The sequence below is a fragment of the Corvus kubaryi genome, unplaced genomic scaffold, assembly GCF_017639235.1.
Source record: "Corvus kubaryi isolate FWS band 111438036 unplaced genomic scaffold, C.kubaryi_AGA036_p1.0 split3-73, whole genome shotgun sequence".
Lineage (NCBI taxonomy): Eukaryota > Metazoa > Chordata > Aves > Passeriformes > Corvidae > Corvus > Corvus kubaryi.
In genome coordinates this window covers 4,534,697-4,554,556 of record NW_024582091.1, presented here as the reverse complement: position 1 = coordinate 4,554,556, position 19,860 = coordinate 4,534,697, and the positions used below count along the sequence as shown (strand labels likewise).

Below are 19,860 nucleotides of genomic sequence, written 5' to 3'. Positions count from 1 at the left end.
GGGAAGCTTAATACTGTTGGATTGGAACCTCAAAAATATTACACTCTGTAAAAAGTGTTTGAGGGGTGAATATCCACAAGATAACAGTAATACCAATTGTATATGCCCTCAGGGGAAAAAAAATAAAGATGGCAGCATATGATAACATGAAAAAAAAAAAAAAAAGCCAAAATAAATTGGGATTTTTTATTGGTACATGAGTAAATCTATGTACACTGTACCCAGAACACAGATGAAGAAAGATTTTTGTGAGCTGAACTACATCCTTTCCAGGTGATCTTTACTAATTTAGATATTTTTTTCTCTGTTAATTACATTGGATTATTTGCATGAGATTATCTACCTGTTTAAGGGGAAATTACCATTTATTTTTAAGGGAAATGGACCTTTTCCACAAAGGGACATTTCTTAACGAAATGGAAGGCAAACAAGCTACTCTCTGGTGCACAGAAAACACAGTGTGTTCAACAGAGGGATGTGAAGCTGAAAGTCAGCACTTACAGCTGGCTGCATCATTATGTCTCAAACTGAATGTCACCCACAATAGTCACCAGTGCTCAGTGTCACACTGAGAGGTTTGGCAGGGCAGAGATTTACTGCAGAGGTCTAAGAAAAATCGAAAGAGATAAATTAATAAAACTGATGCCATCTGGAATCTCATCTACTCTCTACCCTCCTCGAAGATGCAGTCTGAAAGGGTCCGTCCTTTCAAGATGGGCTACATGAAGGAGAGGCAGCAACATTACCTAGAGAGGTTGCTGTCAGCAACGGAATTAGAAAGAAAGGAAAAGAAAACCCAGAGAAAGAGAGAGAATAGAAATGTAAGAGCTGAATCTCCCAGCATGACTGGGAAAATCTTAAAAGAAAAGCAGGGAAAATCGGTAACAGTATGAGCACTTTTGCCCACAGCCATAGTCGTGCTAAGGTCGTATCTGTGGACAAGTGGATTGGCACTGGCTCTTCCACAGGGAGCAGAATGCCTAGCTCCCAGTCTCCTAGTTTTAATTCCCAGCTCTTATATCCAGTCAAAGCAGTAAATTCACCTGATTTGGGTGGAATATTGGTAGGAACAACTCCCCCTCTTTGGAAGTCAGCCACCGTGCAGCCAAAAATGCTTTTACTGAGAGCAGGTGAAGGGGGAGAATGAGTCTTTAGTCTTTACGGGCTAAAAAACCCCATGGTTAAAGATAGCCAGCGCAATTTTCAAGCTGTTATCTTGGCACCAAGCCCAGTTCCACAGTCAGTGCTGCAGCCCTCCTACAGGCACTAAAACCCCTCAGGGAAGTTTCACAGATGCTGCAAGATTGTGAACATCCTCGCTTGGGCATCCAAGTCTCCTCCACCCACAAGGGATATAATATCAGCACAATGAAACTACTCTGGGAGGCAGGAGCTGAAATTAAGAGCATATGCTGTCTTGTTCAGCACTTTAGAGTTTTCCCTAGATCCACATAATATTGTACTATTAATTGTTCTATGGGACCACCACTAGAATCATACAACCATTGCTCCCACAAACAAAATCAGTTTCTGTTAAGTGAATCCATCTGAATACAAGTCACTACTACTTTTTTCAGAACAAAGACGTCTTAACAGAGATCTTCTAAATTAATAAGTATTTTACAGCAACTTGTAATATTACTTAGCTTAGGACAAAAATACCAGTTTATCAGTCCTATAAGGCATATGACATAATATTTATTCCTTTTAAATAAAGGAAGCAAAACTAAACCTATTAATTGGGAAATTAACTTTTCCATCTATTAAAGACAGTGCAGTATTTTTTTTGTTCATTTTAATGTGTAGCTTTTATATAAAATAATTTCGCCTTCTGTTGTAACAACAACATGGACTTATGCTGTCAGTATATCAGTAATATGTGCCACAGGTAATTTATAAAGTGTAAGTTGATTGGTTTCCACAGCTAGCTTCAAATGTCATAATGCTTCAAGCTCTGGCAATAACCCCAGGTTTGTCTTTGCCTGAAAAGATGAAGTTTGGTGATTACAGAATTCTTTCACCAGTAAAACTATAGCCAGCATAATCAGTGTCCAGCTCTGATGAAAGGAAGGTCTGAGCTGCCCCTGCCTTTGCAGGAAGGCTCTGCCGAGATGGCCTAGGGCAGAAGCTCTCTGGGAACAGCTCCAGATAACTCTCCAGCTATTTCATCCCAGGCAAATGGCAGCACAGTACCTTGGCATCAGAAGGTTTTCAGTAAGTTAAAGCACGAATAACTCACTATCAACTCACTTGTAGGCACCGACCTCAAATATTTACTGTCAGCCTCAAAAGTTCAAAGTCAAATTGTAAATCACTATTTTTATTCATTTTTTCTTATATTTTATATCAACTCTACATTCTGTAGAAACCTTCTGATGGTACCCATACATGTTGCTGGAACCCATTCCTACCACAATTATTTTCCTCTGCACTGCTGCAGTACTCTTGAGAAATTCTTAGATTTTTCTATATCAAGTCAGAGCTATGGAGAGGAAGGGAAAGAGCTAAAATTAAAATCTTAATTAAATTCTGTTTTAAAAGGAAGAAGAGAGGGCTGCCATTGCTAAAATCTCTAATGTGACTAGAGAGGCATAGGAGTAAGAGAAATTCAATTAGTAAGGTATTTTATTCACATCGTGTCTAACAAGAGGACTATTGGCTTCATCTTACTTCCCTCCAGATGCAAGATTCAGAACACACTGGATAGGTTAATAACAAACTCCTACAGGGAACATTCAGATTATGTATCATATTTAAGGTTTATTTCCCAATATTGCACACAAACACAAATGCATGAGAAAAGGCTGTCACAGCCATTTCTCTGGATTTGCTCTGAGATAATGCCTCAAACATATCAGCAAAGTTCAAGATGTGTTTTTGCAAAGTGATCCTATGGCTTCATGCAGAAGGCTGTGGGAGAAGACAGCACCTTTGCTGCCCCACGGGCTGCCCATTAATGCCCATCACATGTGGTAGAACTGTACCCACAATCTGTGGAGGGACATGGACCTGGGAGAGGTATGGACCTAGGGGAGCTATGCACTGGAAGTGACACAGAAACACCCTGGAGCTCCTCTGCAGTCTCCCTTGGAGAGGAAGGTGTGAACCTTGCCCAGTCATTGCTGTCATTTCTTTTCAGAGAGGATTCAGATCTGGGCCCCAGATGAAGGAAGCACTTTCTAGTGGATCTGATCTAGACATCTCTTTGACAGGGAAGCACAGGATTTCAACCCTCTCTTTTACAATGTTTCTTAAAGACGTCATAAAAAGGTCCTCTCCTCAGCATACAGGTTGCAGCATACATCACCAGAAAAAAATGGCCCTGTAGAAAGCCCAGCTGCCAATCTCAGCTTGAAGACTTTCCTTTAGGAGCCGGGTGCCCCTTGGGGAATCATCTAACTTTGCAAAAAAATGAAGGGACCAGGACAAAATAAGGATCTATGTTTATTCCTTCACCTTTAAGGAAACTAGAGGAGGCTACAAAATCCTTCAGAGTGAGAGCTACTCACCTGCTCAATATTTTGATCACTGATTTCTTCAAGGTACTTTTTAAAAGGATTGGGTTGATAGGGCTCCTCCTTTTGCTGTGCACTCTTTCCTTTTGCCTGCGCAGGACGAATGACACCAGGTTTTGTCTTGACCCATAGCACATCCAAGAGAAAAGAGATGGAAGAAGAATAACATAAAATACTTTACAATTTACAGACTATTTGTTAGACAAGTCAATGCCAGTGGGGAGGTACTGACAATATTTTTAAAAATTTTATTAATTACATATTTCACCCCCAAAATTATTCACCAAAATTATTATGCTGCCTGGGATACTTCTAATACAGATTGTAGACAAAAGTGACAAGATCTGCTTTTAGACACAGAACTTCTTCATTGGCATGTGTTTATTACTGACAAAAAATAGGTACTGAGCTGTCAGACCACGGTTTGTGGCTTTTGCTGGCTGGTTTTTTTTCTGGCTGTTCAGCTGCAGCTTGATAAGTTCAAGTCACACTTGATGCACAGCCACGCATCTGCTTTCACACTGGGCTCCTCAAAAGAGTAACAGTGAAACAAGGAAGGACAACCCGTGATGCTGTTAACTTATACTCAGGCAGAAGCATGTTAGGAAAAACCTTTCTGGGGAATAATACCAGTGATTGTATGCTGGATTTTATAGAGTCATGGAGTCACTGAATCAAACAGGTTGGAAAAGACCCTTACAATCATTGAGTCCAACCATAAAACTAATACTGCCGAGTTCACAACTAAACCATGTACCTGAGCACTCCATCTGCACCACACTTTAAAGGTATCTTTTAAATATCTGCAGTATATTATGTCCAATGAGTGGAAATTTTAAGACAGAGTATCAAAAGTGGAGACATACTATTGATTTCAGGTACTGTAAATGATACAAATGTAGAATAGAATTGTTTAGATTGGAAGAGGCCTCTAAGATAATCGAGTCCCACCAGTAAATTATATCACTAAGAGCCACATCTACACATCTTTTAAATATCCCCATGATTCAACAACTTCCCTGGGCAGCCTGAAGAAATTTTTCTTAATGTTCAGTATAAACCTTCCCTGACAAACTTGAGGCCATTTCATCTTGTCCTATCACTACCTCACTACAGGCTCCTTTCAGGCAGTTGTAGAGAGTGATAAGGTCTCCCCTGACCTTCCTTATCTCCTGGCTAAACAACCCCAGCTCCCTTAGCCCCTCCTCACAGGACTTGCTCCAGACCCTTCCCCAGCTCCATTGACTTTCTTTGGACTCACTCCAGTCCCTCAATGTCTTTCATGTAGTGAGTGGCCCACAAATGGAAATAGGATTTGAGGTGACAGGATTTCCACTGGCGTCACCAGTGCCGAGCACAGGACAATCACTGCCCTGGGCCTGCTGGCCCCCTGATACAGGCCACGATGCCATGGGCCTTCCTGGCTACGTGGGCACATGCTGGCTCATGTTCAGCTGCTGTTGAACATGAGCCAGCACTCCCAGGGCTTTTCCCACCAGGCAGCTTTCCAGCCACTCTGCCCCCAGCCTGTAGCACTGCCTGGGGTTGTTGTGACCCAAGTGCAGGACCCGGCACTTGACTTTGTTGAACCTCATACAGTTGGCCTCAGCCCATTGGTCCAGCCTGTGCAGATCCCTCTGCAGAGCCTTCCTACCCAGAAGATCAACACTCAACTTGCAAACTGGCTGAGGGTGTATTAAATCCACTCATACAGATCATCAATAAAGATACTAAGCAGAACAGGCTTCAATACTGAACCTTGGGGAATACCCCTTGTGACTGGCCACCAGCCAGATTTAACTCCTTTCACCACTCTCTGAGCCTGGCCATCCAGCCAGTTTTTCACTCCAGCTCCCTCTGAGGTTCCCCCAGCTTGGGAAGCCCCTCTGTGCATGCCACTGGAGCATTCCACTGTCGATCATGCCAGAACCAGAGCCATTCACCTCAGTGACAGAGTGACAGTATCTTCAAGTGTTCAGTTGGAAAAGTACAATTTGAGAGAATCTGATCAGCATGGATACGTGATACCCATCATTTCAGACAAATTGGATTGTTTGACCAAGAAAAAATTCCTTCGTTAGCAAGCAAACAAAAAATTTGACTATTAGCTTCTCAATTTAGTATATCTGTGATTTTTTTGAATTCTTACAGTAAAATCTGACAAGATGGATTGTGGCATAAACTCTAAATGGAGGCTAAGGGATAATTTTAAAATAGACTTGTTCAGTGAGCCAAAAAAAAAAGGAAGAAAAAGTACACTTTCTCACTGGAATTTTAGTAGCCAAGTGTTCAAAGGTCTGTGATTGAATTTAAACTTTTAAATGAGTCAGTTGTATTCTTCTCTGTTACGACTAAGCCACAGAAAATGAATGGTCTCTGTCACAACTTATATAGGTGACAACAGGACTGGCGCTGAGCTCCTTCTGTGGTTGCAGCACAGAGGGGAAGCTTGCCCAGCTGGGACTGAGGAATAGGTTTTGTCACAGCTCCCTCCCCATCACAGTATCCAGCTGGGTATAAAAATGCAGAGAAGAGACTTGATTCACTATTAGATTATTTATAAAATAAATATGTATACTTAATAACATCATGTTGTCTATTTATAAGAGCAATACACTTCAGGAGTCAGTCTGGAAAATAAAGAAGCTTATTATGAAAGTAAGCTTAAAATGATGCAGCTAAGATGGCTGGACGTAGCGTGTAAACTGAGTCATGGATCACCTTAAAACAAGATCTGCAGGCATCCAGCAAGGACAAGGCAAGAGAGGTCTCCATTGGAGGGGAGGGTGCAGAGGGTGTTTTGTGCTCTGCTTCTGCCCTGGGAAAGGACAGAGCAGAGCCCGGGGTCTGAGGTGAAGGCAGCAGAGGCAGGCAGGAGCACAATGCACCTGGGAAGAGCAAGGCCCAGGGAGTAAAATATCTTCCCTTAGACTCGTGTTTTATCCTCTCCCTCCTCTCCACAGATTGGGGCCCTTTCATTTGTCTCATCAAATAAGAAAAATATTCAACTGAAAGCAAAAAATCAGCTGTGAAGGGATACTAATTGTTTTTAAAGAGTAGTAACTGTCAATCTGCATAAAAAATGTTTTCATTACAAAGATCAACTTTCTGAAAGATGCAGTGCTCATTTAATGAATTTATATTTCATTAATATATCTTTGTAGGATTCACCAAAAAATACTTATTTTTCTATCAAAATTTCTGAAAAGCATCCCTACAATATCTGGCTTTCAATAGAAAGGTAAATATAAATCTAAAAACAAAGGTGCAGTTGTTATCAAGTCATCATTATGCAGAAGAAGGACCTGTGGCCTTCTAGAACTCCTCCACGCCATGTAACCATGCAATTAAAAGCCCATTGTGGTACCTGAAATCATCAAGGATAAGCTATTCTCCTTTTGTAAGAAACCTCTTCCAAAAGCATGCTGTAGAAATGCTTTTAAGGAAGCATTTTCTAAATGACATCGTGTATTCAAGTGCTGACTGAGTCATATGTTTATGACTGACTCTGCTACCAGAGTGAGAGATATCAGCCAGCTACCAGAATTCTAAACACTTTATTAGCACTCTGACAAGCTATATAAAGTCTTTGATCCAAAACTAAGATCTTGAACTCTTTCTTTGATGGCAGATGTCACAGCTGACATACTGAGAAACAATCTACAACTAAGTTTTGCCGAGGAAACTGTTGGTCTTCCTACAACAACATCAAAAAATGGTAAAGGCTGTTATGGTAGCACTGGGCTGCCATTGCATGGGTACAGAACTTTCAGCAAATTACATGGGACCAAGGCACAAGTTCCAAAGCTGACCCATAATCAGTGATACTGGCCCAGTGCCAGGGTATTCTCTGGCATGGTTTTGGCCCAGGTCAGCAAGTGCACAATTAGAAATAAGCCAGAGTGCCTCCCCATAGGCAGTACGGACATGGCCACCCTCCTTCAGGAGCAGAAGGTATTTCACATGAAAATGAGCCTTGCATGATATCTGTCTGAAGTCAGAAGACTAAACGTTGGCAGATGTATGGGCATGTTCACCTCTACTTTTCTCCCCTGTTATTATAACACTGGTTGCCCCTGAGATCTTGCTGAAACTGGTGGGTCAGGTCCCAGTTGCAACCCCATTCCATCAGTGACAGAACAAGAAGGATTTGCTTGAAACTGAAAGAGGGTAGGTTTAGATTAGATATTAGGAAGAAATTATTTACTGTGAGAGTGGTGAGGCACTGGAACAGGTTACCCAGAGAAGTTGTGGATGCCCCAACCCTGGTCAGGTTGGATGGAGCTCTGAGCAACGTGGTCTAGTGAAAGCGTCCCTGTCCACAGCAGCGGAGTTGGAACTAGTCACAAACAGAGTTCCTCAGAGATCTGCTTGGGAATCTGGGCTTTGAATTATGGATGCAGATCAGCTAGAAAAGAGTGTCTGGCAAGGTGACAAAGTTTGCTGGTAATACTGATTAGGGGAGTAAAAACAAAGTATCAGTGCAAAGACTTACCAACAGATCTTACAATACTGAGTGAATGAATGATAAAAGGCAGGTGAAACACAACTGAATTCAGCATTGATACATTTCACAGCAAAAAATTAAACTACATCCTAAATTTGTTCATGCTCATGCACCAATGAACTAATTAGCTGAGAAAACAGCTCTCACTACTCAGGAAATATATCTTGGCTTTATTGTGTACAGTTCTGTGCAAACATTGGCTTGCTGCTCAATACAAGTCAGAAGAACTAAATAAAGTACTATAAGTGGTTAAGAAAGGAATAGAAATAGCAATAAAGGACCTTATCACACCCTCGTGTAAATTGGAAGTTCTGTATTCAGAGCTATACAAGAGCAGTTTATGGTTTTAGTCTCCCAATCACAAAAACAAAAACCTGAAAAAGATAAAGAAAAGGGCAAGAAGGATCAACAGTGATATGGGACAGTATCCATACTTTTCAAAGAGTGACCACGGAATTTTCAATTTTCTACAAGAAACAGAGATGACTGGTAGTGTATTATTCTTAATACCTAGAAAATAACTGATGTTACTTATAAAGTGAAGAAAGAAATATTAATTGCTGTTTCAGTACAAGAACTGAGGTCAAGTCATAGGTTTAAAACAAAGAAATAAAGTACTATTTTGCACAATGCATAATTACAAAGTAAAGCCTATGGATAGAGGATGTTATAAAGACCAAAATATAACAATATTCAAAAAGTAACTGGAAAAAATCATGAAAGAAGACACAGTCAGATTGCTAGGCAGAAGAAATTGATTGAGGAAGTCCCTAAGATTCCATTAGTTGAAATACAAGGGGAAAAATTCTCATCCACATCTCTTTTCTTCCCTAAGCATTCATTAGTGGTCACTGTCGCTTGGGCAGGTTTCATGATTTCTCTTCTGACTCTTCTTCAGAAAGTTTGGCTCCAAGAAGATGAAATTGTGATCAGAGCTAAAATGAACATCTGATACATAATCTCACTTTCTGACTTGACCTTACCCTTGCTTTTCGCTAGTTAAAGCAGCTTTGATGTAAAACAGTGTAAGAAGAAAATAGATGCTAGAGTCTTCTTGCATTCAAACAAAACTGAAGAAGTGGAATATTGAAAGATTCCAAGAACCAGCAGCAGACTCTACTGCTGTCGTACACCTCAAGATTCAGCATGACTTTGTAGTTTGGCATTTGGCCCACAGGTTTACAAGTAGTGTCAGGATTTATAGCTTCTTAAACAGGTGTGCGTTCAGCACAGAAAGAAAAGCAATACAGCTCTGTAGAAGCAATTCAGCTTTGTAAAAAGATATTGACAGCAGTTTTTTTCAAAGGACTAAGAAAGCAAATAATACTTAATAAAATTTTGTGCTTGTGCACATTTTGAAAAGCAGTGTATCACAGCTGTGCTATACATACCAGCTGACTCTCAGTTACTATAGGCACCGACTTGTAAAGGTTGGCCTGCAAAAAAGATTAATACATACAGTATCATATGCAGTATTTGTGATTATAATGATGACAGAAAAAAATCCAGGTACAGCCCTAGGCTTAGCTTAGCTACAGAAGCTTTTCCCACAGATGCAGCGATATGACAGAATATAAAACATTCTCATTTCCAGTTTATTTCTAGATATAATCAAATACCTGTTAAGATTTTAGGGATTCTTTTTTCCAAGTGCAACAAAATTTCCCTTTTTCAGCTTGATCTAATAGTGAAATTTAAATCTTATTATCCTGAGCCTGCCATTGGCTGTTAATTTGCAGCATCAATGTTATTAACACTATGAATAGTACTGGGTTGACTACCTTCTCAATCTTTCCTAACTTTACAGTAGGAGAACCAGAACAATCCTACTTAAGCATACATGTCAGTAATATGGACATCCATTTTTCCAGTTAATCATGAGAAATTCCTATCTAGAGAATCATTATATTATTATTAAAAATCAGTGGTATCATCCCTAAAGCCAAGAGAGATGCATTTTTATTCAATGATGAATGGGATCATATCAAAGATCATACAGTTTTAAAAGTTGTTGAATTGTAACTGTAGTACTTAGCTGTCAGCAGGTGTACACTGAAGTTAGTTTTCATATTTTTATACACTCCCTTGCTACTTGAACAATCACTTACATCCTTAAAAGGTTCTGAAGTGCATGAGAAGATAAAAGACAGCTGAGGCCAAGGCAAATCTGTAACATTTTCATTGTTAAATGGCAAGCTATCCCAACATACTTGTACAATCTACTACTCAATGTAACCTACTGGAGTAATTAGCAATATTCCCATGTGTGCATATATATACCTTTATATGTGGCAATTATAAATAATACTTTAGCATTACTCATAAACAAATTTAAGCTCCTCTTTTAACCAAAAATGCCCTCAAAGCAACATTTTGACAAGCATCCCAATATTAGATATCATAAATACTAAAAGAAGACAAGTCTATGGGAAACCACTTCTGTGTGCCCTTTTCCTAAGGGTCAGAGGACAAACCACCTCCTGGATTATTAACTGGGGCAGAAATAGCCTTTTTATCTCCTACTAAGGAAGAAGAGCAAAAGAGGGAGAAAGAGCTGTGATGCACCTATGCTGTTATAGACACCTGTTACATCCCTCAGGAGACTGCTGCAGAGTACAGCAATGGCAGAGCACAGGAGAGCCTGGACCCATCAAGCTCAGGTACCACAGCCCAGCCTGGAGACCCCAGTCTGTCTCCTGACACTCAAAAAATTCAACACACTTGCAGAATTTATAGGAAAGATTAGCCTACCAATAATCCTCTGTGTTATTCCCAAACGCATTTTTAAATATTAATTTGTTCATTCATCTAGAAAGTTCTGGTGGAGACTGACAAAGAAGTGTTTGTAAGGGTGATTTTCCACGCCAGCAAAGAGAAACTGGTTGTATCCCTAGGCACCCCTAAGCTGGATGCCTGAATTTATGCTAAATATTGGCTCCAGTTTTGGGAGCTGGAGATCTGCATTGGAGTGTTATTTAATACACTCTGTTCTCAAAGACTACCTCTGAAGTACACTCTTTTATTTCATTAAAAAGCTCTCTTCTGATATTCTTCCTAATTAGTCTGAGCCAGCACAATCTGCCAAGCAAAAAAATCACAGTATGCAATAAAATATGCATACTGCCACACTCAGGAAGCAAAATTGAATTGATCAGTCAAGCATTGTGCTGGCATAAAACTGGGAGACCTCTATTGCTTTGCCAGCACTGCTTTGATTTGAGGTTCAATAGAAATGCTGAATGATGAATAGTAAGCTGAGATTTCTCACCACATGACTAGATGAGTTGCAAGTAAAATGTGGAACCTGCAGTAACTGTGTATACTAGAGAGAATTAAAATGTTCATTGAGTTTAATGTCTCAATAATTGGACAAATGACTCAATATAGATATATTCATCATATGTTGGAATGTGTGTGTATGTGACAGAACAGCTTCTATTCATCTAAACTGTGGGTTTTCAGCCAGCTCTGTACCTTGGAAAGAAAAGTTTGGATCAACCCCAAACTCTGAAGGATAAGAAAGAACTAAAGGACTTCTACCAAAGCAAGTCCCCTACAATGCACCCTTCAGGACCTATAACAAACAGTCTGTTTACCAAACAGCCAAACTCTTGCCCCAGGCTTGAAGGAAACAACAACAAAGTGTGTGAGGAAATTAATTTTAATATCATATTCATACAGGTAAAATTATCAACAGACACAGCAGTGAAGAGACTCCAGCCATGATGGATTTACTACAGGGAAGACACCTCAATTCTCAAATGCCAGCACTGTTATACACGTGCTTGTCTGTGTTAGTCAACACCTGGTATCACAAGTAGATGCTTGTTCAGACTCACCCAGTATCGTTTAGGAGCAGACAAAGTAAGCATTTCTGCATACAAAATATAGAGCAATTGTAAAAGTACTTACATATCTGGTTTCACGCCCAACTGCTCTCTGCAATGTTGTTGACATCTTGTAAGAAAAAAAAAATAGATGTATGATTAATATATTGTGTTACTCTGAACAGTAACCCTAAGAGATTTTCAGCATTCTGAGAATTTATTAATTGCTCAAATTCAGGAAAACTTAAGTTTTCCAGAAAGATTCACACCATACATGAGACTAAGGCATATTTAAGTTTTGCTTGTATATTTCCTGTAGAAAATGCTACTTAATTTTACTGCTCAAAAATATTGATCCTGCTTTATTGAGGACAGCATTTAATATGAGAACTCTCATAACAAAATGCTTATTATTAGATAGCCATAGGTATCATTGCCCCATGAAATTTAAGTTACATTTGCTCACAAAATACCCTAAAATATTACCTCTCTGTGCTCTCATTTGCAAGAACTTGCTTTAATTTGACTAATCCATAATAATTCTATGGCAGTTACTTATCAGCTCTTTTTTTCTTTCATGTCTATGACCTTTGTTTACCCTGTTAAGCACTTTTTGACCTCATTCTGAGATCTTCACCACTTTTAGCTTGGTCCCTAAGCTACATCCTGTTAAGCCCACCTTTTGCCCCCCTTTGTTTGATATCATGACTGCTTAAAGATGCCTTCCATTCTCAATTGCCCAAGGAAGTGGTTGTTGGATACTATAAATCAGCTTAGTAGCAGCATTTTAACCACTTCAGATTCTTCAGGCACTAGGAAACACTCTCAATAACAGTGTCTGCCCATCCTTCAGCTGCTATCACATTTCTGTCTTTCAGACTCTAGGAGTCTAATTCACTGCTGCATGCTGATTGACAGAAGTAATTTCAATTTCAAAAACGAAAATTAAATTTGAATTGTATATTCAATATAGCCACTCAGAAATGCTGCACCGGTGCCCTATTCTTGCATGGTGGACTGGACATTCAGTGTGATATTTTGAATGGATCAACTTTTTGATGTGTTCATCTGCCAGAAATTCCTTTCCTCCCACTTTTAGTTGGGTATCCTCCATTTTCACTTTCTGATAGCTACCACGAGCAACTTAAATTTACCTGGAGCAAACTGAATACAGGACCTTCTTCCCTTGGTTAGCCATCCTTCTGAACTCAGAAGGCATATCAGTATAACTTAATGAAAACAGAAGTTTAGAAATAGAGGATTGACCCTGCCTCTCACTACCTATTTTGTAGTTATCCAGGAGAAAGAGATGTTGCAGACATCCTCCTTCTGGGAGTGGTGAGACTTAAAATGAGATCAGAACCTCAGAGCAAGTCCAATTGTTAATTTAATACTGCCATTATTTGAAAATAAATAATGATCTTGAAAAAAACCCTATGTTCTGAAAGATGCTTCCAGTCATTGAAGCTAGAAACATTGGTTGCTTTGTAGTAAGGACATATGGATGGAATGAAATCTGGGAGAAGGCCAGAGACCCTGCCATAAGGCAGGCAAGGTATGAGAGATTTTTAGCCTCTGAAGCCTTAATAAACTGTTTCTCTTTCATAATATATCTCCTTCTGACTTCATGAAAGCATCCTGCAGCAAAGACTGCATTGACTCCAGGGCTACAGTTCTGTCCTTCCATGCTTTTTTAACTGCCAAACGCTTCTGATGTTGCATTTCTCAGCTGCAGCTTTGTGTTGCCATCGGTTTTTACTGTAGCAGCAGTCTCTACTGCCCACTGATTTTGCCTGCCTTGATATCTACCTGAAAAGAGCCCTTGCTGTGGAAGTGGGCTTATTCATTTACCTTGCCAACATCTGACTCCGTGCTCATCTGCAGAAAACTTGGAGAAGACTCACACCGGCGCTGGAAAATTATTTTCAACAGAGAATGGACATATTAATGACAAGAGACATAATGAAAAGAAGATAATAAGTCCATTCCATGTACTGATGGGATACCATAGTCAATGGGTCCTGCAGGACTTGATCAATGACAGCACACAGCTCTTCTGTCTGTTGTCTGAGCTGGGCAGGGGAGCACATCTGAAAAGGATGGATCACTCAGTTAACCTTTGCTTTTTGCTTTCAAATATAGACCTGAAAGATAAATAACATCACTACCTCTGAATGAGTGTCCAAAGCAGCTCCTTCAGTCACACCAGCAGGCTTGGTCGGCTCTTCTAATGCCTGCAATTCAAGAGGTATTGGTGTGATACCAAGCCGAAAATTTTAAAAACCAAGCAAACATGCGCTTTTTGCAACAGTGTTTCCAAAGGTGGCACTTCCTCTTTCACCATGGAAATATGGAAAAAAAAAAGAAGTTACAGGCCTAGTGATGTTCTACAGGTTACCAACACCTGATTCAGAATGTAGATATGGGTTTACAGAGAAGAGAGTATTCAAGCAGGGTGAATCATCTCTACTTTTGAAGGTCAGAAGCTACCAGTTCAAATTGTCTTCTCCTTCAACAATGCCCCCTCCTTCACAGTAAACGTGACACAGTGAGTGTGCACTCTGCTGCCTGCCATTGGAGATCCACCAGCTGTGAGCAGGTGGACAAGGCAGGGACCCAAACACACAGGAGGCCCTTTCTTTTCCCTCAGTAGATGTTTTCTGTAAAAATTGTCTCCTGTTTAAAGGGGATGGTGATTTCACCTTGCAACAAAAATAGTGTCTGACATTCTTGGGTTTTAGCCTGAAATCAGAAATGTACAAAGCAAATTATGCTCTATACTCTATTTGTGATCTCACACTATGCAGATATGCAATCTCTCCAAAACAAAACACAAGCTTCTTGTGCTTGGCTATACAGCTCACTTTCCTATGCCAGTACTTGGAGCAGGTTTGAGAACAGTGGAAATCAGTTTGCCGATCCCTTCACTTTATAAGGGTCACAAAACACTCTCAAAATCCAAAATCCACTGCTCTGTTCCCTTTTCATCTTTGTCCAACATCTGTGAAGCACATTCTCCCTGCCATCATCCATTTTTGCTTTGAAGTGATTTTCAAATAGACACCGTGCTGAGACCAAAAATTACTCTGGAAGCCTGCTGATGTGTCTGCTGAAGTTGGACTACAGGGAATGGAACTGCAGGGTTTGTGGAGGTTTTTTTGTTTAACACATTATGGTTTTGTAAGGTTTCATTTTGTCAATTTTTTTAAAAAAGTATAAGAGAAAAAAAAGAGCATTCCAGTAAAGCCCTTTTTTCATGCATGTGGGATTCTGCAGGAATGGACTGGTCCCAGTGAGGTGGGTATGAGGGCTGCCAAATACAGGAGACTATGTGCAGCTGTGAGGGAAATGTCAGAATCTTTAAAAAATAAAAAAGAAAATAAGCATACTTATTTCTGAGTTTTACTTTGCTGAGTACATTTGATTTCTTTCCTTGTCCAGCTACTTGCAGCATACATCTATGTATACCTAAGTGAAAAGTTAATGACAATTTACTTTTAATATTATTCTAATACCATCCACAAATGATCTTGCACAAAAGCACATTTATGGAACACCATGCCTTCTACTAAAATTAAAAGTAGTTGCTTTCCAAACATTTCTTCCTTTCTCTCCATCTCCCGACAAATGTGTTGGCCATAGAGTAGTTGTAGTTCAAAAGGTAAAAAGTAAAAGTGATTCACTTTAATATACAGAAATTAATTTAATCTTATCCCAAGACAGACCATGAAAAGACAAATAGCCTTTCTCATCTCTGCAGTCTCATCATTGTTACCCAGCTAGAGTTTCAAAAAGACGAACAGTCCTGTCGAAGAGGAGGGCTCAGCTAAGGAGAGCTCAGCGCTGCACTCAAGTACAGTGGCCCTGGTTCAATTTCAGGTAATATTACATCCTTCTGGTAAACTTAAAATGAAGCAATAAAATTAAGTAGAGAGTAATTTCAGTAGCTATTAGGGTTGGGATTGACAAAGCAGCCTGTTGTAGAGGGATGATGAGTTTGAATCTGAGTTAGGAAAAAAGAAAACTTTTAATCAATCATGGGTTTGGAATGGGGAAATATGTCAGCTTCTCAAAATCCCCAAGAAACCAGTAAGATATTAAACCTAACAAAGGAATTGTTAAGAAAAAACTACATGTTTCTGTTTCATATTCACTTCACCAGAATAGTGGGTGAATGCAACCAAGGGTAAGAAACAACTAGCCTGAAGATTTGGGGGAATCTTTCTACAGGAATTACAGCTGCATCCAAAGGTGTCTGTTCAGAGCCAAGACTGGCTAATTTAAGAATTCATCAGTTTCAGTAGAAACTGAGTTCCCAAATATCTTTCCATTTTGGAGCCTTCAGTGACTAAGGAATTCAGGTGAGCACAGCACCTGAGGTCTGCGTCCTCCACAGTCCTGAGATCCAACCATCACGCAGGAGCCACACTAGAAAAACCTGCAGTGTTCTCCCTTTCTGTACCTTTGGAAAGAGAAAATTTTAATTTTCAAACCAATTAATCTAATTTTATTCACTCTTTCACCTCTTTAGTTCATCTTTTTTTCTTTCTTTTTTCTTTCCCTTATTTTTCATTTTATCTTATTTGAACAGCTGAGTCCTCCAAAGAAAGAGAAGAAACAGGAAACTATACTTTCTATAACTATCCCTATCACCTCTACAGAGATAAATGGTTCTGTTTAACCTGTTGTTAGCTTTTCAAAACACGTCTCAATTCTTTTTTTCAACATGCCTTCTTTTTTATTTTCACTTTTCCACATAGAAAGAAATTGAGATAAAAATGTACAACTACTTTTTTTCAAAATTACTGGTGTTCTCATGCAAAAATATTATGATTAATTTAAAACAGTAGTGCTATCTACATGCTGCTGATTAGCACTATCAACAGTATTCAAGATTCTCTTCCTGGGCTGATGGTCTAACAAACCAGAAGTGGAACATTCTTATTTAGACATTCAAATTTTTGATTATATATGAAACAACAGTGGTACCAAAATTTAAAAGAAGATTGTAGTTTAGATAATGAAAATGTAAAGCAATTTATATGAAATAACCATGTGGTGAATCACTAATTTTTTTGCCATGCAAAGGGCAACTTTGAGGGTGTGATGCATTTGTGCCATTGACATCATTGATGACTACACCCTTCCCTCCTCTTTCTTCCTTTTTGAGTGCTAAAACTTTATCAGAGCCGAAAGGATACTGGTAAATGATCCAAACACAATCTCCAGTATTTTGTTAGAAGACTGAAATGTCGTGGTTACATATAGGAAATACAGAACATTAATTCATCCACCAATAGACCACATCAATAGAAAAAGAAAAAAATAATTTTGTGACCTAGATCTGACATAGCTTTCCTCTTCCTGTATTGTGAAAACCCTGGACTGAGCATATTTTTCCCATCACTATCTTTTCCTAAGCCCTCAGCACATGCAAAAAAAATCCCACTGTGTAATGGAACTTCACATACCATTAATTCCTTTAACTTATTTCTTGAAGATTCTGGGGGATTATACTGAAAATTTTAATGAAATTATACTGACTACTTTCTGTCTTATAAAATAATTAATACTGAAAACTGCAAGGGCCATGAAAACTGAGGGCGTTCATAGGCTGCTCCCACATTGGCACATTTGATTATTATTAGAGACAAAGTAGATCTTTCATTTATTCCTACAACTGCACAAATTATTGCCTTTCTTTCTTACCATGGGGTATTTATCTCTAGCCTTGAGAAACACTTTGGTGTGAACACATAATGTGGATGCAAGAAATTCATATAGTAAGTGCACACCAGAATTATTTGGGGAAAATTAAAATCTATTTTTATCAACAAAGTCTTGTCAGAAATGCTTTCCAGGTCCAGAAAGTTCTGACATGCCTAATAGCCAATTGTCCAGCAGTCAGGTCAATCGTCTGAGAGTGAGAAAAATTTGCTTCCAGGTTCCTGCTGTACGATTTCAAGGAGTGACCTGGATCTGCGTTTTCCATGATCAGTTCCTATAGTAATGGATTTTTGATAATATAATAAGTAAGAGTTTCCTAAAGGCAAGAACTTAAAGCTGGGTTTTCAGTGTAGCTGAACACTGCCATATTTCCTCAGTTGCATTTCTTCCTTTTTAGTTAAAAAAAACCCACAAAAACCAACCAAATCCAAAACCCAACATGCCTTCTTTTTCCTTCTGGATGCAGAGGAAAATACCTTTTTCTTTTTTTCTTTCCACAAGGAGAATATGCTGCATTGCCTATAGTCTGTTTTTGTAGGCAATGGGTTGCAATTACCAGGTCTTTGGAGTTTTCTAAGTGTAGCAAAACATGGAAAGACTGTTTTATTTTTTCTACATTTATTTAGAATTGAAATTATTGTTGTCTGCTTGTAATTACTTGATAAATGCAATCCAGATGAGTCGACATTTGCACCTATTCCACCCATAGCCAGTCATGCCTAGTGTTATTCAGAAGACTTGGTCAGTGTGGGATAAGCCTCAGCTGTGAAGCAGGTGTGTTTCATGACACATTCCATCACGCTGGCTTGTAACACGTGTGCCACACTTCATCCCCAGTTCAGGCTGAGGGAAGTCTGAGCACCAAGTCTGTATGCCCATGTTTCCTTCCCATCCAAATGATGCTCAGATAAGGGAAATTCACCCAATTAGCATGTAGAGCACATGTGTAGCTGGACAAATACAACAAACCCAGATTTCCCTGCATAGACCTTGCTGTAGACCAAAGACCACAGAAGTGTTAAGAGAAAACTTTTTTGGTTTGTAAATCCAAGGCCTACAACAGTTTTTTGGGTTCCATCTCAAATTTTACATAATCCTTAAGATGAAGGTGGATCTGTTTTAAGAGACTGTCAACTTTCAAGGCCCTTGAAAGAAAAAGGGAGCTCATAGGCTGCTTCTGCATTGGCATATTTGGTTACTATTATAGACGTACAAGGTCCTTTATCACTCTACAACTGCACAATTATTGCCTTTCTTTCTTAACATGAGGTATGCAACGTTATGAATTTTTCTGTAGCTCCTGGAAATAAACTCTTCATCTATCCATTTTGACTGAAAGACACAGTAGTAGATATTTGATAAATACAACCTCTAAATAATAGAAACATTACTTTTTAAATAATACCCAGTTCAGAATGGAATTTTGAATTAGACTGTTATCACATCCATATAATTGTAGAACCTACACAAGAGTGAGTGTCTGCAGAAGGGTGACTCACTGTCTCAGCGCTAATAAGGCCAGAAGGAATGACAGTGCTCACCTAGTCTGACTTCTTTAAACCACAGGACTACATGGAATTACTATATGAGGAGCCAGAAAAATGTCCTGTCTTGATTTTTCAATTTTTGTGATAAAGAGCCTATTTCAGTCTCCAGCAATTTTTTCTAATCGTTAATTATTTCTTTCTGTCAAATTTTTCCTTATGCCTGTATTAAACTTGCTCAGCTTCCCCTTCTAGCCTGTGGATCCTATCATCAGCTGGGCTGGAGACTTCAGTATCACAGTGTGTGGACCTGCCTCATAGCTCTGAATATGTGTGGCTGCTGACTGACCCTGATTATCATCAACTCATTATCAGCATTTCTGCCGTCCTTGCTCGGGCACTGTGGAGCTGTACCCTTGCTGATGAGGACATTGTCCTGCCATCCTTGCTGCCATCTCAGCTCCTGACACACCTTTCCTGTGGAGCAACCCCCTCTTGCTGCTCCCTGACAGAGCCTGACCATGCTGAGGATAAGTCCCTTAAAAACAAGTTTTGGTCTTCTGGCTGTGAAGGAAGTTACAGCCCAACCTTCCAAGAGATATCCTGGATAGGCCTTTTTGTGAGCAGAGAGCAGGTGATAGGAGAAACACCAGGTTCACACAAACTCAAACAGCTGGGAAGTTTGCCAGTGAGGAGATTTGATGAGATTAAGCCACTTCTGAGTTACTCAAAGTATACACATATATAGTCTATCAGCCTTTTCTTCTCTACGAATGGGCACATACTAGAACAGCTGTCTT

At 39.4% G+C, this 19,860-nt stretch overlaps 1 protein-coding gene across 5 annotated transcripts in view; it reads right to left on the bottom strand.

The window, feature by feature from the left end:
• Positions 1–19,860, bottom strand: part of LOC121659170 (muscular LMNA interacting protein) — a 105,967-nt gene that overhangs the window by 23,162 nt on the left and 62,945 nt on the right. For 3 of the 5 annotated variants that reach the window (XM_042017038.1, XM_042017037.1, XM_042017041.1), the window contains 6 exons: positions 14,018–14,083; positions 13,856–13,939; positions 13,701–13,760; positions 11,935–11,979; positions 9,414–9,458; positions 3,510–3,635 (listed from right to left, as the gene is read on the bottom strand). In XM_042017038.1, the coding sequence (XP_041872972.1) occupies positions 3,510–3,635; positions 9,414–9,458; positions 11,935–11,979; positions 13,701–13,760; positions 13,856–13,939; positions 14,018–14,083 (426 nt within the window). The remainder of the gene's footprint in view (positions 1–3,509; positions 3,636–9,413; positions 9,459–11,934; positions 11,980–13,700; positions 13,761–13,855; positions 13,940–14,017; positions 14,084–19,860) is intronic. The other 2 variants (XM_042017040.1, XM_042017039.1) reach the window with 2 other exon arrangements.